Genomic DNA, 26,013 nt, shown 5'->3' with positions numbered 1-26,013 from the left:
CAAATAGTAAAATAGTTTTTTCTTTTTTTCTATTTATAGATTTGTTTATAGTGCTTTACCCGAAAGTTGCTACGAATATAACACTTTAAGTTAGTTACTTCTCTGCCTTTCTCAAAAAAATTTGATTAAATTTTTTTTGTGCCACTGTCTGTTTTTATAAAATCTGTTTTTTATAAATCAAATTTAAAATATACGACTTTTCGAAAATTTGATAACTCAGGAACTATGACCAATCATGCTCAATTTTTTTTATTTTAAAACTACATTCTTCACAATGATGAAAAACATTGCATAGCTTACAATCCAAAGTTTTTGTTGATCTTTATTAATAAAATCTCAAAAAAATAATAAATATTTATTAAAAATTACTTTTTGAAAAGAAATATCCTTGGATGAACGAATTTCGTGCACAAGTCTTTGTGTGCACAAATTCTTTGATTAGCTTAAAAAGTTATTGAGATATGGCGAAATACACAACAAGTAAATTTAACATTAATGGGCCATAACTTTAAACCATTACCCTTAAGGCCAGGATAGCCTGGTTGGTAGGGCACTGGGCTCATGTCCAAGAGTTAGATCCCAGCCGGCCAAAGACTCCCGTGTAGTAAATGGTGACTGATGCAGGTTAAATCTGTCGAGTCGCAAAGTCCTCCTTGCTCCCATAACGAATCAATACCTCTGGGGGTACTGATCCAGGAGTTTCCTTGTCTTCTGGATTGGTTCAAAATTACAAGGCTATGGAATCAAACATTAGTTGTCGTAAACCCAAAGTTGGGTCGGCTGTTCAACTACGGATATATATATATATAAAAAAAAAACTTTCCCCATACCAAACTATTGGGATCATGCTTTCCAAATTACCTCTATCCCCCAGATTGGAGGACCAAAAATCTGAATCCATTGAAAAAAGAAAAGTTAGGTTTATTCAAAGAAAAAGAGATTTTTAGTCTGATACCATTCAGCACTCGCAATTAGCATATTTGAGATCAGGCCTCTGAACATTAAGTCCTAGTAAGTGAAAATATGATGATTAGATCAAAACTTATTCAGGGGGTTCTATTTTTTATTTTAGGAACGAATGAAGAAGAAATTTTTATAAAATATCTGAAATTGATGTTGAGATAAAATTGCATTTCTAAAGTAGATGAAGGGGAAAAAATTGAATATGCAAGACTATGTGCTTAAAATATCATTAATTAAATGGGTGATAAAATTAACATTAAGTAAAAATTTTGTGTAATTTTTTCTGACCTTTTTTTCCACAGTGGTGCTGAGTTAGCATATAAAAGGTTTTGTTAGAGGCTAAGAGAGAATGAACTAAATACCTAATTAAAAATTATGACGAAATAAAAGTATGCGTGAAAAGTAATAGTAGTTAAAAAATGTCATAACATGTTTGTAGCTTTTTATACTTTTTCATTTTTATGTCAACTATAATTTATAGCTATTGTTTTAACATATCAAATTTTAGTCAATTAAAATTCAGGATAACTTGGTTATATTTACAATTATACTTAAATTAAAATTATGAAGTGTCAAGCTCACTAGTCCAGTTTTTGTTTCCCAAAATTTTAAGCATGAATTTTTAACATATAGTCGCAGTACTGAGCAATATTTAACTAAGTATTAATATAAAACAGCAATATTTAACTAAGAAATGAAATCAATTTTGGATCATAATTTTAAAAATACTGCTCTTTTTGGTTTTGAAGCAATGTTTTACACGTTTTTTTAATGTTAGAGTGCTTAATTCCATAACAAACAGAATGAAACAGTAGCTTTGCATAAAACACAAATAGATACACAAGCTTTCTTTTCAGATAAAAGTAAATATACTGTGAGGGCACAAAATTTTACTCTAATTCAATTAAAACTGTCAGTTACCTCTTTAAAAAAATTACTGATATATTCTAGATCAAAATATAAAGTTTAAAATTTTTATTTTTAACAGATCTAACATAACAATATCAACATAACATTATAAAATGTATATAAATGTAGTTGAAGAGAGAAGAACAATTTCTATCTTGAGGAAAAGCACTGGCAAACAAATACTGAGATGCATTTTGTTTAAAAAGTTACTTAGCATATTTTATAAAAGTAAAATCAACTGAAGATGATATATATTATATTCTATTTCATAATGTAGTAGGAGAGGGTGTTCTAACTTTGAACTGAGTATTTAATCAGACCATCTCGCATTCAGTATATGTATTTGATGCTTTTAATATGAGATACTATCTGCAGGTTATTGACCATATCAGGTTTTTCACACATGTGTTAAAGAGTTTTTCTGATTTTGAGTTGCTGAGTAAATTTTCAATCAATTTGATTGGAATAAAAGTGTAATTCAAATTTAAATACCATATAGTAGTGCATAAACTTTTAGAAGATGTATAATTTTATTTACCTAATATTATCAACATGCTTTTTAGACATGAGAATGATAAGCTATATAAAAATAGCTAAGTTCTGTTCACTGAGATTTGCACCAGAAAAAAAAGAATACCCACTATACAATTAAAAAATCTACTAAAACACTGAACATAGTTAAAATATTAGTGTAACAAATGAAAATAGTGTTGTTAACCATCTACACAACTGTCATAATCACACATTCTTTGTCCTGATCAAAATATCAAAACAAAAAAATCTAAATGTTCTTGAATATTCTCAAATACACAAGTTTGATCACTTTTAAGGGCATATCAAGCTCAGATTTTATAAATTACAGCAGGAATAAAAATAAATCCCTAGAACAAGAGAAATGAGTAAAACAAGAAAAGATTTTCAAATTTTATTAATTGCTCCATTTTATATATATATATAAAAAAAAACTCTGAAAAATCAACCTCTTAATCATTGTTACCTTCTATTATTATAGGAATAACTTGTGAACAATAGTTGAAAAGTTAAAATAGGTAATTTTAAGTTACAAGTATTATTATTACTTATTATAACATACTATTATTGTAACATACTAGAGAAGAACTTATAAATATCATCATTAGGTCTGTAAATATCAACTGATCCTTTTGCTGAAACTTCACACATTAATAGTCCAACAAAATATTTTAAATTACTTAGTGTAAATAAAAAAAATCTTAATATGATATATAAAGCAATTTTACATGCTATTTATAAATATTTTAACTTTTTTCAAAATTAGAGACAGGCAAAAAAAAAAAAAAAATAAATAAATAGCAAGAGTTCTATGATACAAAGTGAACAAGTACGTTAAATGTTGAAGAAATGATAAATTTACCCCTCAAATATTAAACAATATTTTTCCATAAATTTCACTTTTTAAAACCTAATTTTTCTATAGTTTGTAAGCACATGAAGAAAATTATGATATACAGTAGGGAACCTATTATCCGGAACGATCGGGACCATCGCTATTCCGGATAACTGATTTTTTCGGTTTTCTGAATCGCTGCAAAAAGCCGTTTTTTTATTGTTAAACCTAACTAAAAAAAAAAAAATATTGGAAATAATCTTAAAAAGAAGAAAAAACGATGAAGTAGTACACTAAAGATTATTTCCAAAATGATGGTAAGGTAAAGATCTTTCAAAATAGAAAGAAAAATCCTAAAATCTTATGAGGAAAATAATTTTTTTTTTTAAATGGCGGAAAAATTTATCGAATTTCGTTCCGGTTTTTTGGTTTTCCGGTTTTCTGATTTCCGGATAACGGGTTCTGTACTGTACTATATTTATTTGTTTTTAGTATTAGAATATAATTGAATAACGTTATTATTATTTCAATAATAGTTTTAGTAGAATAAATAATGTTGAGGTTAAGAAAGAAGGAACTCTTTAGAGTGAAAAGAAAAAACAATTATTAAAAGTAAACCATTTTCCAGAACCATTCAGAGGTATCTGTTGAAACCTACTTGAAGTCAATCCACTTCAAGAGTACAAATTAACAAGTTTTTGTCAACTAAGCAGACAAAAACTTGTCAATTCATAAAAACTTCTGATTAGGCTTTTTAAAATTTTATTAATTACTATGCCATAATTTAAAGCCAGTATGATATTATAATAAATAATAATTACCTCAACTTAGAAATTTGTTGTTCTTCCAACTAGTTACAGATCTCATAAAAAGGATAAAATACATACCCGTAGCACAGTTAGTGTATTGTCCATTTTTACAACTTGAATATCAAACTCTTTCACTGACAGTTATAAACAAAGGCCGATATAAAAACATTACAATCCTTTTGATTAGCAATGATTATAACACTGCCTCATTTACAAAAATGAAAAGTCAACAAAAGAAAAAACCTACCTAGTAGTTTATTATTATTTTTTTAAGATACTTAGTTACATGCCTAGAAATCTGAAATATTTATGATTATTGATGATAACCTCATTATCACACAGTTTTGAACTTTTATCAGAAAATTAAGAACTGCAGTTTAGCAACAAATTGCAAACTGAAGAAAAATATACTTTGCATGTTTTTGATGCGATCAAAAATGGGAGGCAAAATTGACAATTAGCTTTAATTTTCCTTTTACACCTACCAACTGTAGAGAATTTCAATAAACAAAACAGAAATTAAATTCCTGCGCCAGTGATAATTGAACTATGAAGTCATCAGAGATTAACAGGAGTTAAGTTAAACCCACTCAAATCAACTAATATCTCCACTTTTTTAACATTATCAAAAATGTTCATCTTTTGAAATTTATCTTCAATTTGTTTTTCATTGTTTACCATCAACTTTTTGTATTTTCAATCTACTAATGCGCATAAATTGACAATCTTTACTAGACTAATGCACAAAATTTTTCATTCAATAATTTTAATTCTATAGATAATGAAATAATAAGCTAAGGATTTAGTAAAATAGCAATATTATTCCTTTATGATAAAAAATCCCAAAATTAACTTAATATATTAAAAAAATTTAAAAGAGTTATTGGAAACTGTTGAAATACCTCACATTTAAAAAATAACAAAAAATAATCCAGAGAAAGTAATATGTGATTAACTAATAACTTTATAAATCTTAATAGTTTTTCAGGAAAATATTTGTTCTTAAATACTTAGTTGTTAAACAGCACTGTAAAAGCTTAATTATTTTTTGTCACCAAGTTGTCACCATATATGTCACTAGTGAAATTATTAATGATGCAAAATTATACGCAAAATAGAAAAAAAATTTTGAAATTGTTTTATAAAATTGATTTACAATTTTAAGCTTAGCTAGCGAACAATACTATTATTTCACTTTTTAGTTGCAGTAATTAATCTTACTTCACAGTTTATCTAAGAAAAAAATAATAGCCATGTTAACCATATGAAGTGTATAAGCATGAAGAATGATATTTTTATAAATTAATCCGTGGCAAATTAAGCCCCTGGACAAATTCATACTCCTTTTGAAGGTAATGTTAAGTAACATGGGAGAAAACCAATTAGTTAGGTGGTCATGGAAAAGTATAAACGATGCAACAAATTAACAATAACAATTAAGGTGAATTATTCTAAATGTATAAAATATATTTGCTGAAAAAATAGTTAAAAAATCCACTATACTATACAACAATCTAATATATTGGTCTTCTAATATATCAACTTATTTTTTAATATATTACATCATTTTTCATTCATAATGTAAAATGCTTCTAATTTCTAATTTAAGACACTCTAAATTTATCTTCTTTTTTGCTAAAAAAATCCTAGATTTTGAAGGTAATAGAGTCTTAAATTAATTAGAAAATTTATGCACCCCATTCCAGTTTATAGGAACTTTAAATTAACATTCACAAAATTTGAAAAAATTAACAAAAATCTCATAAGTATAAGAAATGCAATGTGCATAGACTTAAATATAAATGCTTGACAACAGCATCAGAAAAAAAAATTTACCAGGAACTTTTTAATGCTATATTTTGGTTATGCCTAGAAAATGTCAGTTAAAAAAGCAACATATATATATATACATATATATATAACTCAAATAATACCAAGAAACTAAAGCAGTAAGATATTATTTGATTAAAAAACTTTGTTCACCATATATGCAAAAGGAAATAAAAGTTGACCTGTTTCAAGCACTCAAAAAGAGGCACCCATTCTTAAGACTTGCCAGGTGTGAATGAGAATAAACAAAAGTGATTTAAAAATTTTAAATGATGTTATCTAGATATTTTTGAAGTCAATAAAGTTTTTTAATCGAGCAATAACATACATGCAGTTCTTAAAATAAAAATGAAGCTTACATCTGATAACATCTGGAGGTAATTCAGCAGGAACATTTTCTCGAATTATCATTTCATTTCGTCTTTGTTTTCCTAGAAAATAAAATTAAAATATAGAATATATTATTGAATAGAATTATGTCAGACACAAAGAACTCTACAAGAATATTAAAATACTAAAAAAACTATAAGGAATTTCTTCATAATTATAATTTTTTTACTTTTCAATTAAAAATAAAACAGCATTTCATTAACTTTTATTGAATATTATATTTTATTGGAAAATAAATATCTAAAACTGATAGTTTGAAAATCATTTACAAAGCCATTTATAATAAAAAAGAGTATTTTCTTAAACAAAAAAATGACATAATGAAGGTATTTTTAAAGGATGGGGTACTATGGATTTCATCCAAGAATAATAAGAAAAACTCATTAGAGGAGCAAGTGTCAGTTTCAAAAGAGTAAAATTTTCATATAAACAGTACTAGAAGCTCTATGAAATTTTTAACATACTAGTAAGATATATCAAGGTATACTGATGGTGGTGAACACTATGGCACGATACAATGACAAAGTGACTATAAAATATCTTAAATGAAAAAAAATTGCAGTCTAATTTGCAAGGTACTTAATCCTTGTATTTCATCATTTTCTTTTCTTTTAAGATAAGCTTTAAGAAATTGAAGTAAATGCCATGTGGTTACAGAAACATTTTCCAACTACATTTTTTTTTTATAATTCAAAACTAGCTCGATGCACTTTTTAAACTAATCTTTTAATTACAACTTTATTCTTTTTACGCGGCTGAAACCGGTTTGCACTTGTTCACGTTCGTGTATCAATTGGTTTACATTGTAATGCAATACTTTAAAAATAAATGCAAATAGGAAGTATATGAAAAATCTCCTGAATAAAAACACATCTCATGTATGTTAAAGTATACAAGTAATGCATATAAACTCGTGCAAAACTTGCAATTATTAAAAGAACTACAGTACGCCTAATAATTTGGCCTAATTATTATAATATACTAATATAATATACTAATATAATACCTGATATATTTATATAATATATCGTGTAATTTATCAAGTCATTGAATTTATATTATATACTGTCTAATTTAACCAATTGATACACGAATGTAAACAAGTGCAAACAGGTTTTAGTTGCGTGAAAACAATACAGCTATATAGTATCACCTGATAATTAAGATTTTACATAAGATCTTCAAGTGTGTCTAATAATTTGACAAGGGACTGCAGATATTAAATTGCTTAAAAATATTTATTATCTTAATTAAGGAATACAGATAACCAATGCGGCAATTACCATATTGCTTTATCTCCCTCCCCTCATAAATCAATGATTAAAAAACATTTCTTGTATTATACCGCTAATAATTTAAGATAGCTTTATATACTTTTTAAAACTCTTAGCTAATGTTTCTACTTAACTAATTACATAAGTAATGTCATCATAAACATTTGTTGAGGATAACGAAAACTATCTTAATATAAGAGTATTTTGGTTTTTCTTCTAAAACATTTTCTTACAGAATAAAAGATGTTTATTGTGTCTTCTCTAAAAGTTCTGAAAATGGATTAAGTTGGTTTTGTAACCAAAAGAAAAATTAAATCAGTAACAAAAGCTATTAATTTTGTTAATTATATTTCGATTTTTACACTGAAAAAAATTAGATAAATAAATCAGTATTCATAGTAAAGGAAAAAAAAACAATTTTAAATTTTGAGCAAATATTAAGTACCCTACTTCATAAATTAGTTATAAAAAGTAATATATATATTAGTAATTTCAGATACATACAGCGATATAAAAATAATTAAGCATTAAAGAATAAGAGCTACTCAAATAAGCTTTTAAAAATTAAATAAGAGTTTCGCAAGCTATGGTTGTCAATCCTATATGGGGTGGCATAGTTAAATTTGGAAATTACGAAAAGCATACTATGTCATTTGTTTTCTATCGTACAAAGTACTGTAAAAAATAACTAAATTCATGTTTCTTCACAAAACTTAATTTCAAAACATATACTAACGTAGAATATTTCCCAAGAATAAAATCTCCCAAATTATTTAAAAAAAATTTTTTGTTTAAGAAATGAAATTTTTCTGTTCTACATCCACTTTTTACATACGTAAAAACTTTAAGCCAATTTTAAAATCCTCTTTTAGTGAAAGAACGAAAAAATTTTGTTTCACAGTTTTATCATAATTTTAATTTTTTATCCATGACTTTTTGACCAAAGGCTGTATTTTAAAATAATATATTCGCTACGATTCTATTGAATTCAGAAACATTATGGAAACAGAAAAATTCTGTTAAAAATTTAAAGAATAATTAAGGAAATTTGATAGATTGTTACATTAATGTCAACTTTTACACATAACTACATATGAAATCATAGGACGTCTACAACCTCTAGACAATTACTTGGATTTTTATAATTATCTTTATTCTTTTTTCTTTATCATAGCTAAAATATGCAAATTTTGATAACTTAAATCTGTGTTAAATATTCTATGAAAAATAAATGAAAATATTTGACAGCTTTTTTTGTTAACTTTGTCTTTTTCAGTATATATGTAATAATTATAGTTCTGTCATTCACAAAAAAAGTAAAGGCAAAATTTAAGCAATTTATCAATTCTTAAATTAAATTACAAGTATGCAAAACTACATCTCAAGAATTACTAATTGAATATTACATATTAAATAGACATGATAATAGACATGACCATTTGTATTCCACAATGAAATGGTTAAAGTCAGTGCACAAATTCTAATTTATAGCTAAAGCATTTTTTTTTTAATTATTTTTTTATGAGCTTATACAAGATTACGCTTATATAGTATTACAAGATTTTAGATAACATTCTTTTTTACAATTTAATTATTGGTTTCTAAAAAAAATTAGAATTCACTAATTTTAAATTTATAAGCACATCACATTATTAACAAGGCAATTTTTAACATTCAAATACTTTTAAATTATTACCTTCATCAGTCAATATTTCAGCTGTATAGCAAGGAAGCATGGAATGAAAAGATGCAGTTATTAGTGATAACACAGCAAACAGTGATTCATGCATTGATTATTGATAATTTCAAGAACATTAAAGATAACAAGCATAATAATTATAAATAAGGAAGAGTTATCTTGGGTAAAATAAACACAAATAAAAATATTTAAAAGATGTACAGCTGTTGTAATGTAATAAACAAGCATCATCATCAAGGTATAGAATCTTTTTTTTTAAATACAGAATAGATGCTATGATAGAGAATGTCATTCTTTACCTAGGATCTGATAATAACTATTTACAGAATCAAAACAGCTATATGTCTTTCAGTTACTTTTATTTCTGCCTTTAATTTGCTTAATTTAAGCAAAATAAAGTTTAAAAAAATGTTTCTAAACATTCATAATCTAAAGGTTTTCTAAATTTAATTAATGTCATATTAATTAGAAGAAGTAACAAACCATGCAATTCTCTTTACTACTAAAGCAATGTTATAAACATTTGAGCAAATGAAGCACAAATAAAAACACTCTAAAGATATTCTGATAAAGACAGAAATATGAACTAATTTTAAAAAATGGAAATTTCACACTTCACGTGTCAAATGCAAAATTAATATTCAGTTTAATAAAATATTTAAATCACAATAAGTATAATAACTAATATAATGTAGAACAGAAAGCAAATCACACAATTACAATAATTTGAGCCACTACTAACTTAATAAAGGGGATACCTCTATCCTTAAAAATTAGGGAAGTGTTTTGAATATAAAAAAGCAGTAGCTGGTTTTTAAAGACTTCTCATATTAGCTACTTATTGTGATTTTGACTTTCTCATATTAGCTACTATTTTCCTTGTATTAGGCACATAAGATACATTTTTTTCACATAATGTAGCCTGAAAATTTTATTAATTGTGGTAGTCACGGAGATATTCTCTCAGCAGTAGACAAATGATAAAACAACCTTGCCACCATTTTTAATTTTCAAAAGCACTGTCCTGGTAAGTAAATGTATAAAGTTACTATATTTTGCATTAGCTTAATTTGGCAATGTACGTGTAATTTAAATTGGTCATTTACTGACATAGTCTATTTAAGTATTTTATTTTTGTTCGTTAAAAATATAAACATTTGAAATGGCAACAAGAAAAGCCAAAGGAAACCTGACAGATTACATAATTTTCTTGTCTTTTTTAGGTGATAGAAAAAATTGCCTTGCATAAAACCACTTGTCAGAATAGGTAAAAAGAGAATATATAGGTATTAAAAACTAGTGTCATGCAATTATAATAATATATCAAATTAGCATTTTTATTCCAATTTAGTTTTAAATGATTAATTCACAAAGAAAGCACTATTTAAAATACAAAGGGCTTAATGTTTTGATTAATCTAAAATATAATAAAAGTATTTTATTCCGAAGTTATATATCTTTCTGCAAAATTTATTTATTTATTTTTGATAGTAGGAAGAGGTTTTGTTTCAACATGAAATATATTACAGTGAGTGATCGGTTAACGAACAGATCGGTTAACGAACAAATCGGTTAACGAACACTTTCAGGAAAGTTTTTTATGTTCGGATAACGAACACATATTCGGATAACGAACACTTTCAAAAATTAATATTAAACATTTGTTATCATTTTGCATACAAAATAAGATCACTGAAAGGATAAATGTTTAAAGCATGCTTAGTATATTGATAATTACTAAATGAAACTTGAATTATGGAGAATGAAGGAGTACAATGAAGGTGCAACGAAAATCACATCTGCGAAGCAAAGAAGTGCCATTCATGATAAAATGGAAAGGTTGCTTTTAGTTCGGATAAATGAACGGAAAATGAAACGAGATGTAACTAGTATGCCTATCATTCAAGAGAAGGCTAGAGAAATTTTTGAGAAATTGAAAGAACAAACTCCAGGTTCGTCATCCGAGGAGTTAGAATTCAAGGCTACCACTGGCTGGTTTACAAAGTTTAAAAGAAGGTCTGGAATTAAACATGTATTAATGCATGGTGAGTCTGCTAGTGCAGATAAAGAAGCAGCTGAGAAGTACTGTCTCAAATTTCAAGAATTCATTGAAACAAAAGGGTATCGTCCACAACAAATATTTAATTGTGATGAAACTGGTTTGTTTTGGAAGCGCATGCCGAACCGTACCTACATCACGAAAGATGAGAAAAGTGTTCCTGGGCATAAACCTATGAAAGACCAATTGACGTTACTTTTGGGAGCTAACGCTAGTGGTGATATGAAGTTAAACCACTTCTCGTTTAGCACTCTGAGAATCCCAGAGCATTCAAAAAAATTCCATAACTAAGAGCAAACTGACAGTAATGTGGGGATCGAATCAGAGGGCATGGGTCACACAGTATCTTTTCAAGGAATGGCTAGTTTGTGCCCCTAGCATCAGGGACTACCTTGATACCAATGACTTGCCGTTGAAAGCACTGCTGCTATTGGACAATGCACCAGGACATCCAAAGGATCTTGAAGATAATTTGTTGACAGACTTTCCCTGGCTGACAGTTCAGTTTTTACCTCCGAATACGACTTCTCTGATTCAGCCGATGGATCAGGAGGTTATTGCGGCTTTCACGAAATTGTACACTCGCGCGCTGTTTCGTCGGTGTTTTGAAGCAAACCAATTCTCCTCAACAATGACTTTAAAAAAGTTTTGGAAAAAAAAATTTGACATTCTTGAAGCTATTCGTTTTATTCGAAAGACGTGGTCAGAAGTCACACAGCGACAGTTGATTTCTACTTGGCGGAAGCTGTGTCCATCCTTCGTTCGAGGAGACAGAGGTGATCAGAGAAACACCCCTGAAATTATGGATAAAATTTTGACAACTGCTAGAGATCTGGAAGTGGAGGTGAACGAGGATGACATAGAAGAACTCATAATGGGACATGAAGATGAACTGACGACAGAAGAACTCCAAGAAATTTTGAATGAAGAACATTATGAAACACAGCGAAATGTGTCTCCTTCTGAACAAGAGGAAGACAAAAGAGGACCAATGCCGACATCTGCCATTAAAGATCTTTCGAAAAAGTGGGAGGATGTCAGAGCAATGGTCTTAGAATGGCATCCAAACCAAGCTGATGTCAGTAGGGTTGGGGATCTTTACAACGACAATGCTATTAATTACTTCCGGAAAATCCTGAAAAAGAGAGAAAATCTATCGACATTGGACATGTTCTTCAATGCCCCATAAGCAAAAAATGAAAAGGACTGATTAATATGCAAGACTATATGTATATATATTATTTTTAAAAAAACTTACAAAGAAATCATAAATTTTTTAAAATTTAATTTTTAGGGTCTCCAGAACGAATTAAACGATTTCACATAGAAGTCTATGGTGAATCGATGATCGGTTAACGAACAATTCGGATAGCGAACATAGTCTTGGAACGGATTATGTTCGTTAACCGATCACCCACTGTATTTAATAATTTCTCCTTTTCGCCTAAGTAAAAATCATAGATAAAAGGATTTCAATTTAAACTTCTTTTTTTTTTTAGATTTCTTTTTTTAAGGGTAGATTACATTAGTATAATTGAACTGCTCTTGAAACTTATAGGTTTTGATGAATACACATATTTTTGAATTTGATTAAATATTGTAAGAAACATTACTTTAAATAGCTAGATGAAAATAAATACCAAAAATGCTTATTAAAAAAACAATTTTTGAATTTTATTCATTTCTCTCTGTAATAAATATTTTTAAACATATTTTCTAAAAAATCAAAGAATGGTAGTTACTAGAAGCAAAATTTTATTGTCTAGCTTCTGTAACTATTTAAGTTAAGGAAAAGTATAAAAATGGTTTACTTGCAGAATTTTTAAGCAACCAAATCACAATTCACTTTAAGATTGCTAAAACTGCCAATTATGTAAGAAAAATATGCATCACACAAAAATATCATTTGAAGTGTTTTTAATTAAGGGAATAAGTGCGCCAATTCCAGACATTGTCACAAATTCTAAAATTATCTACAGAACTTGTCATTTCTTTTAAGTATTTTAATGATTTTGAATTAACTGGTTTTAGAATAATAATTATTTAGAAGCTTTTTTTTACTTAAATGTAAACAATTCACACTTTTTTGAACACAAAAATAAGAGAGGCTTAAAAAAGATATAACAACAGGAAAAAGGTTTTACTCATGAAGATTCAATTTTTCATATGATGACAGAAATTTTACGTTAGCAGAATTAATTTTTTCTACATAGAGCAAATAAGAGGAATAAATACATAGAGCAAGTAAGAGGAATTTCAGCATAAACTTTTTGTCCTCTTTTGAAAAGTCTTATAAAAATACTTTTACAGTAAATTACATTATGACTCATTAACCTCTTTACATATATCCATAAATTCTCAATATTATGTGAATGTAGTACTGCATTATAATTTATATTTCTGTTTGATGAACTGACACATTTTATAAGTATCAAGTTCTTCAGGCAAATTTGTACAAAAATTTTCCAAAGGTTTAATTTATTTGTTTGAGTAAGAAAAAAAGGGAAAATATTAATGGATGTAAGAGATTAAAAAAATCATATAAAGTCATTTTGTTAGTGTTAGTTTTCAAATATGCAAGCCTTGCAATCATTCTTTGTATGCATAATATTTCATGGATAGCATTTTACAGTTTTAAGAATACAGCATAAATCCTCAGAACAAAAGCATTAAAAATATTCTCACTTGGGGCACCATCTTCTCCATCGAATCTTGCTTTTGGTTGAAACAGTTGCCGAAAATGTGGTTTGCAATATATGTCACCTTCATTTGATGAATAAGAATCCACACTAAAATGAACAAATATTCATTATTTAAATTTGAAAAAAATATTTACCATAGAACTAAACAGAAGAATCCATTTTAAAAGTATATATTCTAAGCAATAGGGAGTTATATACTAAAAACTTTTTTGAAAAAGTTTTCCATGATATATTTAGTTATATAATAAGGTTTATATATATATATANAGTCAGAGAATTTTTGAAGAAAGAAAATATAACGTAATGGCAATTAAAGTTGAATATATAGAAGTTAAAAACACTATAAGGCTAGAGTTAGTGCAAGGTTAACAGTTTTAAACATATAAAACAAATCTTGCATAAACAACTACTATAATAACAAACTGTTGTGGTTTAAAGTTACTGAAAACTAATTACATTCAAGTGCATAAACAACACCAATTGTAAATTATGAACGCAAAATTAATATCACAAATCAGAAAGCTTACTTAAGAAGTTTATTACATTCCTTGCAGCGAAAGCAATTCTTGTGAAATATATTGCGTTCAGCTTTCATTTTTTCCATTTGATAGACATGTTTTCCACATATTTTGCAAAGGCAAAGTTCATCTTGAGGAGTCTAAAAAATAAATAAATGATTAACAATCAGGTAAAGGAAAATATACTTTAGTTAAAATTATTTATTTAATTTTTTTGATAATTTTAATAAACTAAAACATAATGTGTTTTTAAAGTTTTAAATAATTAGTTAATAATTATTACATACATAATTTTAAACTTAAGAACTTGTATAATTAATTATGTCATTAGTTCTTAGTTTGTTTTATAAAATAAATTTTCTCTTTTTATGACAATTAGCTATTACAAAAGAAATTGGCACACATTGAGGAAAGTTAGTTTATATAAACCAAAATAGGCAAATTAATTACTATACATTTATTGAAAATATGCAATCTTAAAAAATTAGTTAAAAATAGAATCAAATAAAAATAATCAGGTTATTATATGACATCTTAAATATGATGCCATGCATATTACATACACTAAACAGAGATTACCTAAGTTTAGGACACAGTAGGTAGTTTTCAAATTTTTTAGTAATTGGGGAGCTACTAGTTCTAAATTAGCAGACTTTTCACTAGTCAAATATTTAACACATATAATTTCATTAATAATAGATTTTGAATTATAAAACTTGTTTATATATGTAGCATTATTTAATAAAAATAAAATGATTAGAATTATAATAAATTAATTTTTGAATATTATGTGGTGCAATTAAAGAACAATTGGATAAAACATTTAGATTGGTAAAAAACTGATATTTAGGAGCTATTTTTGTTAATCAGGTTATTTTCTAAGTGAAAAATAAATGCTAAAAAAGTTAAGAAAACAATACCTGACTGAAAGTGCGCTGCACTTTTACCCTATCAACAGATGATTTTACCTCTTCTGGCTGATTATTCTGCTGCAATTCTTCAGTACTCTTAGTAAAACTTGATTTCTGTAAATATCGGTACAAATTTCAACTATACATTAATTAATTTGAGTTTTGAAAATCTTACAAAATAACCTTTATTAAAGATAGACCATTTTAAGTATACCCATTTGTAATGAGCTAACAATATCAATTTCCTTATCAAATCACAAACATATACCACAAATTACAACACATACCCACTGTTTAAATGATAGTACAAAACTAAAATTTTTTCAGTTCAAACAAAAACTATTTTGTAGTACTTTTTGTAAAGCTTGATTTAATACAATTAGAACTAATTTTGAAAATACTAGTAGTACTAAATAAAGCTTTACTAAAATACAATCAAATCAAGTTTCTGTACAAATTTTTATTTGGTTAAAGACTATTTGTACTAATTTTGTCACAAAATTAATACTAACAGAATTTAAACAAGCATGCATTACATTTTCAGATAAACACATAAATTTATAATATTTATTAAGAAATAAAGATTGCAATAAAAGTTACTAGAGCTTTAAATTTAATATATAATAATAACTCAGAATTTCAATAGGTCATAGTAAAATTATACAGAGAAAACTATTAAAAAGAAAACGTGCAACTTAATAGAATACAAATATTTATGCATAATTGGAATGATTCCCGCCACCTCACTGACAACGAATTGTTCTTACCAACATTTTCACAGAAATGCCAGTTTCTATATGGGGTGGACCTTTATACTTGATTTCTCCTTTTTCCAAAATGAAGTAGGATTTCTATATGCAATAAATAACTATATCTAAAACGTAGTATTTTACCTGACAATAATAAAGTAATATGAAGAAAAAAACATGTCTATGGCAACTATTAAAAAAAGTAAATGAAATGTTTGTGACAAAGAAATATATTTAAAATTTGCATTTTACAATATTATTTTAGATATAATATATCACTGTAAGAATCTTCAGAAAATGGCATTGCATTGTTTTTTTCAATGAAAGACTTGCTAGTTTCATAAGCAAATAAAAATTAGGTACATTTAAAGTTGAAAATCTGTTTAATAAAATGAAAATTTGATCTGAACCATTTGTTGCAGAACTTATAACTGTTTAGCCAGATATTCGGGCATGATAAACTGGCTTTTATTTGCTAGTTAGAAAAAACAGAGAAATAATTCAGTTGATCAAATACAGAGAAATAATCATTTGTGCATATTTTGTAATATTTCACTGTTACTAAGAAATATACAAAAAAAAAAAAAAAAAANAAAAAAAAAAAAAAAAAAAAAAAAAAAAAAAAAAAAAAAATAAATAAAAAATAACAGTCTTCAACTACAAAATTTTCAATTATATTTTAATTATTTAATTTTCCTCAAATTAACTTCTTGAGAGACATATTTAAAGGAAATCAATTCTCACAAAATGTGCGTACATAAATAAAGGCATTCATATATACAGTAAATTAAAAGAAACTTTTCCTTATTTGTGACTCATATAATGAATGCACTGTAAATGAATAGACAAAAATTGGAGTAGTAAGTACAATTTGCTTTTCATAGAAATATGTTGTATGATGAACATTAAGTTAGTGACAAAATTTTTAACATAAAGTTAGTGACAAACCTTCAGAAAACATAAACACCTCTTAATTAAAACAATTATCAATATGACTTCATCTGTATTTATTTATTTAAAAATCTTGATATTACAGGGTTGCCACTCAAATCTGGAAAAAAAATCCCCTGTGTTTTTCCTGTACATTTTATACACACAATTTATATTAAGAGGAAACAACAATTACTGTGCTCTTGTGTGAGCTATATTGGGCTAACTATATTTATTAGTTTAAATTGCTGGAAAAACAGCTGAACATGCTTAAATAATGCTATAGTAAATGAAATAGTTTAGTAATGAAACAGTTAATAGCCGAAATGTCATGGTTAAATATCCTATAAATCACGCCTTGAGTGGTCACCATTTTTTAAAAGACAAAAATAAGAAACAAAATTCCCTGTATTTTCCCAGTTTGTAAAGAAAAAATCAAAACTCCCTGCATTTTCCCTGTTATTTTTGGTGATTTTTAAATTCCCTGCATTTTCCCTGTGGAGTGGCAACCCTGTATTATGTTTAAATATGTCTTAGATTTAGAGAAGAGAGACACTTGCTTTAGTTATTCAAATAATTAAAAATTCTGTAAAATATATAAAATAAAACTTATGACTAAAATATCCATTAATGTATCCAATATTGTTAGCTCAGTACTTAAGGGTTTGTAATATCAATGAAAAATTAGTGTTTAATCTGACGTTATAAAATAGTGCTGAGCTTATATGTACCAAAAATCATATCTAAGAGCGCATTTTTTGTGAGAAGTGCAATACTGTTAAAGAAATAACTTAAAAGTTATAGTTAGTTTCATGCCGTAGGATTGTTAGATAATAGAAGATATTGTTAGTTGTGCATTTATGATTTTGTATGAAATATATTAGGAACTTACAAGAGCTCTGACATCTATTCCAGTGCTAATCATTTCTCTATCGGGAGAAATACCTCTACGGTTTCCTCCATTTTGAGCATAGTTTGATTTCTAGTTTTCATCAAACACAAGAAAAACATGCAAAATGAATGAGGAGAAACAAGTTAGTAAAGAGATACATACAAGTTAGTCATAAACTCAAAATGATGCACAATTCAAACATTCACAATTATACTTGATAAACAAAAACAAATTCATTGGAATAGTGTTTTTATAAGCTCGTTTATTGCAGAAATAGAAATTAATGGAAAGAGTTTCAAGCTTTTTGAAGCTCACAGCAGTGAAACACATGCATACTTGAAGTAAGTGCTATTCTTTCTATTTTTTTTTAAAAAAATATTTCCTGTTGTTTCTATGCTTTCTATTTTAAAAAACCAATAGAATTTCTCACAATGAGTATAATTTTCATAAAAATCTGTTTACCAATAGAGTAAATGCAAAATTTATAGAAGCATCCTCATCTTTCACAGAATTTCAATGAAGTTATAAAAAAATGTAATTTAATTCTACATGAAAGAACAAAAAACCTTTGCTGGTTAAGAAGAAAATATTTAAGAATGTAAAAAAAAATAATATTTTTTCAAAAAGTATTACTAGATAAGGACAAGATAATCAGGACTAGTTAAGGAATCCTTTGAAACTTCCAGACTATGAAAAAATACTTTTTAGATGTAGAGAACTAAGAGTGCTATTGTGATGAGATGTTTAAAAGAAAATAATGTGATTGTTTAGAATGATTTTTAATGTTTTTAAACCAAATTTAAGGACAAAACGGTCTACATACAATTTTGAGAGTATACAGAGTATCAGGGAGAATAATTTTTGCAGAATTACATTCCCTCATAGAAAAATTTTTTTTACTTAACAGAATTAATTTTTTTCAGAAAACATTTATTTAATAATTTTTAAAAATATCAAAAAGCTAATTTGAGATTTTATTGGCAAATTTAACTAAAACAATCTTTCGTTGTCCATATTTAAGTGTGAATCATAGATATAGACATACTAAATCTTTTTTTATGTTACATAATGGTTTGTTAAATTAGCATTTTCTTTTTAATTATAGCATTTGGTCACTTTGAATACTTTATGCATTAAATTTTTAGTGGTCCACATTCCTAATTTTTTTCAAAACAAATTTTCCTTCCTTAAGAACACTCTTTGGGAGCAACACTGTGCCAAATAATGATAATAAATAATAATCCCAAGCAATGACAAAAGAAAGAAAACTATTTCAACTGTTTTTAAAACCCAATAAGAATTATAGCTAAAAGAATTTTTTTTTCTATTAAAGTTTTTGAGTCTGCTCTTTATCAAGTGACAAGATTCATAAAGTGCTCTTTGTCATTTACCAATTTTTGTAATTCAATAAAAAACTAAATTTTAATTCATAAACTGAATTCATTTAGCTTTCATTTTATTGCTTTACTGCAATAAATGAAAAATTAATGATTTGGAGTAATTTTTAAAGTAAAACATGACTTTAAAAACTTATTTTAAAATACCAAGTCAAAATAAAAAATATTAAAAACACCCAAATTAGCTGTATTTTACAACAAATTTATGTTTTTAATGTTTATGCTTCAAAAAAAATTAGTTTTATTAAAAAAAACTGACAGATTAACAAGATATTATGAATAACAAACTAAACTGCAGATAATATGAATAACTCACCAAAGATTTTATATCAATGCCAGTAGAGATTATTTCTTTAGATGGCTGATTTTCTTGAGCAGTTAAAGAGACGTATGCTGACATCTGCATGCAAATTACAAACACAAATTCATGCTTAACATGCACAGTGCAGTTAGTACAAATATTTAAGAAGAAATAACTTTCATACAAAAACTATAATATTTACAGTATTATGTTAAGTTTTTTATGTCTTGAGAACTTCTTTAGATGTTTATTAAAATAGCTTAGTTAAATAAGTAGTTCATTACAAAAGGGAACAAAAGAATTTAACATATCCACTGGCATCTATTTATTATAAACCCAATGTTTCTATATAAAATACTCAGAAATTTGTAGAATTTCTAAAGAAAATGAAAAACAACTATTTTAAATAATACATAAAAATTGAGATAGAAAAGAAATTTTTAAGAAAAGTTGCTTAGCTGAAATTGGAATGCAATGATTTTGTTCTGTAAGAGAACAAACAACAAACTCACAAAGAATTCATGGGGTTTCGTATTTCTTATATAAATTATAATTCTTTCACACTATGCTTAGTTACGAAACAAGTATGCTCTGTGTAACTAAGAATATTAGCTTATTTTGTATGTTCAAAAGAAACTTGAAATAGAACTGCAAAAAGAAAAAAAATAATAATAATACTTCCACTGGTACATGTGTATCACTAAATGCAGTAAATTATTCATCCAATGTTTCAATATAAAATATTCAGAAATAATATAGAATTTCTAATGAAAAAGAAAAACACAACTGTTTTAAGCAATACATAAAAATAGAGATAGGTGATAAGTCCAATTAGAGAAAAAAAAGCTTAACAGAAATTGGAATACAATGAATTTTTTCTATAAGAGAACAACAAATTCACAAGTAAATCATGGGGTTTCATATTTCCTATAGAAGTAATAATTCTTTGAATAATAATATGCTTAATTACAGAACAAGCTTGTTTTGTGTAACTTAGAGTACTCACTTGTCATGTATGTTTAGAAGTAACTCAAAATATGAGGCAGACAGGTAGCTACTTTCACTTAAATTATAAATGTTTTTTAAGAATTTTTAATTACAAATTAAATCATTCAAATTTTGAAGAACTTGAATACACAACAACACTATAAAACAATGTACCTAAAATAGCATTTGAATGCTTAATGATAGTCACTTATTGATAAAAGAAAAATTTAAAATAGATAACAAAATGAAATGAAAAATCATTTATATATCTTTAAAATCTGGAAGATGTATTTACCAAATCAGTTACGGAAGCAAGACCGTCAAAAGGTTTTTCTTCCTTAGTAAGTTCAGCATTCTTGCTATTCTATAAGTAAGAAAATATGAAGTTCATTATATATACAATCATTTATTTGCATTACAAGCATAATTACATCTACACACGGTATAGAAAATTAAAGATAAAGGCTTAGTAATGATGGCATATATACACTACTGAATAGGAAATTTTTATACACGAAGCATTTAACGAAAAAAGTAACATGTAGAAAAATGTATAAGGAATTAAATAAAATTAGAATAAAAAAGAATAAGGAAAATAAATTTTAAGTTTTTAAATTAGAATCTGTATCAAAATGATTTAATAATTTTTTTAAAGGTTTAATCCTAATCAATAATTTTTATGGGGCTCACAACAGAATTTGACAGTCAATGAGATGAAGCCAGAAGAGGAAGAACTTAAAACACTTAAATTAATAGGTTGCTGTCCAATCAGGAGGCAATACAACAACAAAGGCTGTTGTAGAATTAATTTATTTCATATTTGTTTCTTATTAAACTATGGCAATAAATTTTTTTTTCAGTAAAAACTTTTAAAAATAGCATTCCTATTAATTCTAATTTAAGTTGGTGACATATCTAAAATATAAAAAACTTCTCAAAGGGTTTCAAAAGAATCTTTTGTCAGAATTCCCAATATTTAGGCTAAAAATTTTGTAAACAAATTAGTATATATTTAGAAAAAAAAACATTCTTGCTATAATATTTTACAAGTACATAAAAACTATCTGAATGAAGTATAGTAATGGCACAGTTTGCTATTAGACAATAGAACGAAAATATTTAAAAACAAAGAAACTTAAAACTTATTTTGAAATTTTTAAAAACCATAAGTCAAAAAAACTCGGTTGACTAGATTTAACAGAGATAAAAGAAGAGAAAAAGAAAAGAACGAACTTAACTTGCTAGGTATTCTCAACAATGCTGGTCATTGTTTTTAAGTAAATTTATAACACATGAAACAATGTTAAAAATAAATAATTTTTGTTTGTACACAAAGAAATTTGTGTTAAACTGCAGCTGTGTTTTACCATTGAAAACTAAAGTATTAAAATGAAAGAAGTTGGGAACAAAAGGAAGTGATAACTGTCAAAAAGAGAATAGTTTAGACTCAAGTACATTTTTTGACAATTTTTTAGCACATTAAGAGGCAGTTTTTTAAGGCAGGAATCAATTTTGTTGCTTACACTAATTGTATAAACTTTTGAATAAATTATACAAAGAATTTCCTCCTCCACATTTTGTTTTATTTTTTACTAAATATTGTTTTAGGTATCTGTAGCAATCATATACTTTAAGAGCAAAATATGCTTTCACCACAAGAATTCAGGAGGAATGTTAAATGCAGGGTGTCTGCTACATTTTAGATTTTCAAATTCATGACTAATTCCAAGAATTTTTCATGACTTAACGAAGTTACTATTTTCTCGAACAAAAACACAACAATAAATTTAAAAAAGCATGATAATACCATTAATTGAAATGATAGGTATAACCAAAACTGTTATACTCTGCATCTTCATATTAATAGATTTTAAATTTAAAAAACAGTGTAAAGAAAGAGTTGAAGCAATAAAATATCTGAAAAAAATACAAAAGCAAATAATTTTTTCTTCAGAATTATATTCTAGAGATACTTTTCTTGTTCATCAGAAAGAAAAGAAATATTCATGATCATTCTGTTCTCATTTCGGAATAAAAAAAAAAATTCCCCAATGACTGGCTTACTGCAGCTAGAATTGATAAAATAAAAATAATAATAACAAAAATTCTGAAATCACAGAAGTTTAAAAGATAATTCGCTCTAGAAATGTTTTTTCTTTCAATTTTTGAAAGAACACCATAATTTTTAAAGAACAAGATAAAATATTTTATATTTTAATAGAATATCACTGTGAGTGGGGATTTTGTTACAAATTCAGATATTCCGAACACCAAGAAATTGGAGGGGGAAAGGGGAAATTCCGTTTTAAAAATTAGATTTTTTGGCAACCTAAATCCATGACTTTCCATGATTTTTTTTTTAAAAAATAGTTAAAATCATAACAAATTTTGTTCAACACTGAAATTCATGACTTTCCAGGTGCGCAGATACCCTGTAAATAAATAACTATGTAAAAAGTTAATCAAAATAGTTAAAAATATACTTACTTTTAGACTGACAGTATCTATTCCATTATGAGATGAATAACCATTTGTTTCAGTCTTGACAGTTGCTTTTTTGGTAGTTATTTCTTTCTTTTGATTTTCCTTTTCAACTTTAGAAGATATTGAATTTGAAGTTGTTTTAACTTCTTCTTTATAGTTGTTTGTTATGGATGATTTATAGGATGATCTTTTTTCACTTCGATCACTTTTTATAGATTGAGATGACGAGTTGGAGCTTGTTCTGCCTCTTTTAGAAAGCTAAAAAATAATAATAAAAGGAATAGGATATAATTTAGTTGAAGAATATACTGTACATAAAAACTAAGAAATTAATTATCAAGGAAAGTTTTAAATTTAATTAACAGTACAAAATTCAAAAGAACTAGTAGAATAAATGAAAAAATTGAAGACTAAAATAAATGAATAAATAATAATAAAATTAAAAACGTTATAAGAAACAATGTAATTTTATTTAAACATATAATACTCTAACTTAACAAAATCCTTTTTTATTATTATTTAATATGTAAATTTTGAAAGAATAAACAGAAGACTAAAATTCATTAACCTCTAAAATCAGCCATGATATTAGAATATAAACAAGCAACTGCCAATTGCAGTTAAAAAAAAGTTTTTTTAACTTATTTTTAAACATAATTTTATTTTTAAATCAATAAAAATTAAAAACGTTATAAGAAACTCTCAATTTTTTTAAAAAATATAATACTCTATCTTAACAAAATCCTTTTTTATTATTATTTAATATGTAAATTTTGAGAGAATAAGCAGTAGACTGAAATTCGTTTTCATCTAAAATCAGAAGTGATATTAGAATATAAACAAGCAACTGCCAATTGCAGTGAAAAAAAGTTTTTTTTAACTTATTTTTTAACAATTTTATTTTTAAATTAATATAAATTACCATATTTTATGATATTTTACTTGATTGGAAAGGCAAGAGGTACACAATGGGTTTAATTTAAAACTTAATTATGACCTGCTTCAAGAATTTTAATTTGACCACATTGCAAAGCAGGTGATTTTTTATTCCCTCCTATCCACTCAATATTCATAATTCCTTTTGTTGTTTTATTATTTAACTGGAAAGTAAGAGAGTTCATAGAGTAATGAGTGTAGAAATGTTTAAATATACTCAAATAAATTCACTTCATACTTATTTTATTCAAATGAAGATTTCATTTCATTAATTTTCTTAGTAATTTTTTTGATGCATATAAATTATTTTTTTATAACATTATAACTGAGGACTAACAAACAAACACAGTTCTTATTAACTAGCATTGATAGTTCATTTTGCCATAGTTTTACTTCTTACTTATTTTAAATATATTAGTGGGGGAGGGGGCTCAGCTCCCGAAGTTAATTACGAAATACATACATGCCTATTTATGCCGTCAAGATGCTTTTTCCCATATTGTGCTAAATATTACTTACACTAAGTTGAATAAAAAAAAGTTAAGAAAGTCAATAAAGAAAAAAAAAATTTACTTTCTATTTTTAAAGCATTAAGAAATTAATCCCGGTAACTTAAAACCGGTATATTTTTAAACGAATATTGCTGATACTTTAATTTATATTTTCAAAACTACTATCACGATTTATGTTTTTCGTTAATATTAAAGCAACCAATGATCTAAGGTGAAAGGACGTTAGAGAAGATGTGTCCAACTGCATCACTGCAAGTATATATCTATTCAATATAAAATAATCGAATACGAATAATCAAATTGAAATCGATTAGAATAATCGAATCGAATAATAAAAAATTATATTGGCGATGTGAACATGCCGACAACTTGCGCTGTTGGCGGAGTTAACGTGTCGGCAATAAGAACACGACCAGTTTAAACATATTTTTTCGTTATCAAGTGATTTTCTTTTATCCCATATAGTTTGTAAATATGGAAAAAGTAAACAAAAGAGTAATCCAGAAAGTAATAAATACGACTATTGAGGATCAAGGGTAAATTCTAAGCTTTGGCGCGAAACCACTCAAAAATATTGGAAAGCTATCTTGTTGCGAATTGAATTACGTTTTTTATAGGGTTATTTTTTTTTAATGACTTTATAATAATAAATCTGATCTGATTATTTGTTGTTGTTGTTTATTTTGCTTTGGTTGCGGTGAGATAAAAATGTAAGTTCTTCGGAACATTTCCGAATATGAATATCTTGCCTTCTGAAAATATCTAGTAGATTTAAAAATTACACAACTATTTTGATAATGAAAATAGAGGAAAATTGCAAAATTTAAAAACAAGGGCAATTCTCTTTTATTAAACAATAAACGAGTTCCCTGTGGCAGAATCGCGGAGACATGGCGACATAGTCGCAGAACTTTACAGAATTCTTGCAGAAAGATTTTTATTTTGGGAAGAATATTAGGTTATCTTTTCTGCAGAAATTTACACGTAAATTTTGAACTTTTTGTTCCGTTCAATTATGCCAATAGTATCGTAAATCCATGTAGTGTTTCGATTGTATTTTCGGCGGTTATTGATTTTCACATGGCTTTTAATTATCCTAATATATTGCAGACGATATGGGAAATTCGAATCGTGCATTCGAGTATTTACTTTTTAAGGCAGCGATTCTATCGCTTTTTTTCTTTTTTATGGCAATGATTGCTTTTGATTTCCATATAATTCTTAAAATCCGACATTATTTATTACAACAATCAAATCCTGAAATGAAACAAGCATTTGAGTAACCCCTTTTTTTAAGAGTCGCATGATTTCGTCGTTGATCTGTTTTTTGGTAATTATTGCTACGGATTTCAGGAGTTTTAATTATTTTTTTAAAGTGATGACGATTTACAAAAT

The 26,013-nt window shown here is 26.5% G+C and overlaps 1 protein-coding gene across 16 annotated transcripts in view; it reads right to left on the bottom strand.

Annotated features, from left to right (window-relative positions):
- The window catches only part of LOC107453494 (F-actin-monooxygenase MICAL3), a 113,051-nt gene that overhangs the window by 33,818 nt on the left and 53,220 nt on the right, over positions 1–26,013 (bottom strand). For 6 of the 16 annotated variants that reach the window (XM_043047107.2, XM_043047112.2, XM_043047113.2 and 3 more), the window contains exons 4-13: positions 23,174–23,428; positions 20,982–21,050; positions 19,715–19,798; positions 18,002–18,091; positions 16,198–16,281; positions 15,440–15,544; positions 14,529–14,659; positions 13,985–14,088; positions 9,238–9,258; positions 6,237–6,308 (exon numbers count right to left, since the gene is read on the bottom strand). In XM_043047107.2, coding sequence (XP_042903041.1) covers positions 6,237–6,308; positions 9,238–9,258; positions 13,985–14,088; positions 14,529–14,659; positions 15,440–15,544; positions 16,198–16,281; positions 18,002–18,091; positions 19,715–19,798; positions 20,982–21,050; positions 23,174–23,428 — 1,015 coding nt within the window. The remainder of the gene's footprint in view (positions 1–6,236; positions 6,309–9,237; positions 9,259–13,984; positions 14,089–14,528; positions 14,660–15,439; positions 15,545–16,197; positions 16,282–18,001; positions 18,092–19,714; positions 19,799–20,981; positions 21,051–23,173; positions 23,429–26,013) is intronic. The other 10 variants (XM_043047108.2, XM_071188442.1, XM_043047109.2 and 7 more) reach the window with 7 other exon arrangements.

This window comes from Parasteatoda tepidariorum, chromosome X2 (genome assembly GCF_043381705.1).
Source record: "Parasteatoda tepidariorum isolate YZ-2023 chromosome X2, CAS_Ptep_4.0, whole genome shotgun sequence".
Classification (NCBI taxonomy): Eukaryota; Metazoa; Arthropoda; class Arachnida; order Araneae; family Theridiidae; genus Parasteatoda; species Parasteatoda tepidariorum.
Note: the sequence above shows the minus strand (reverse complement) of the source record. Positions and strands in the feature narration are given on the sequence as shown.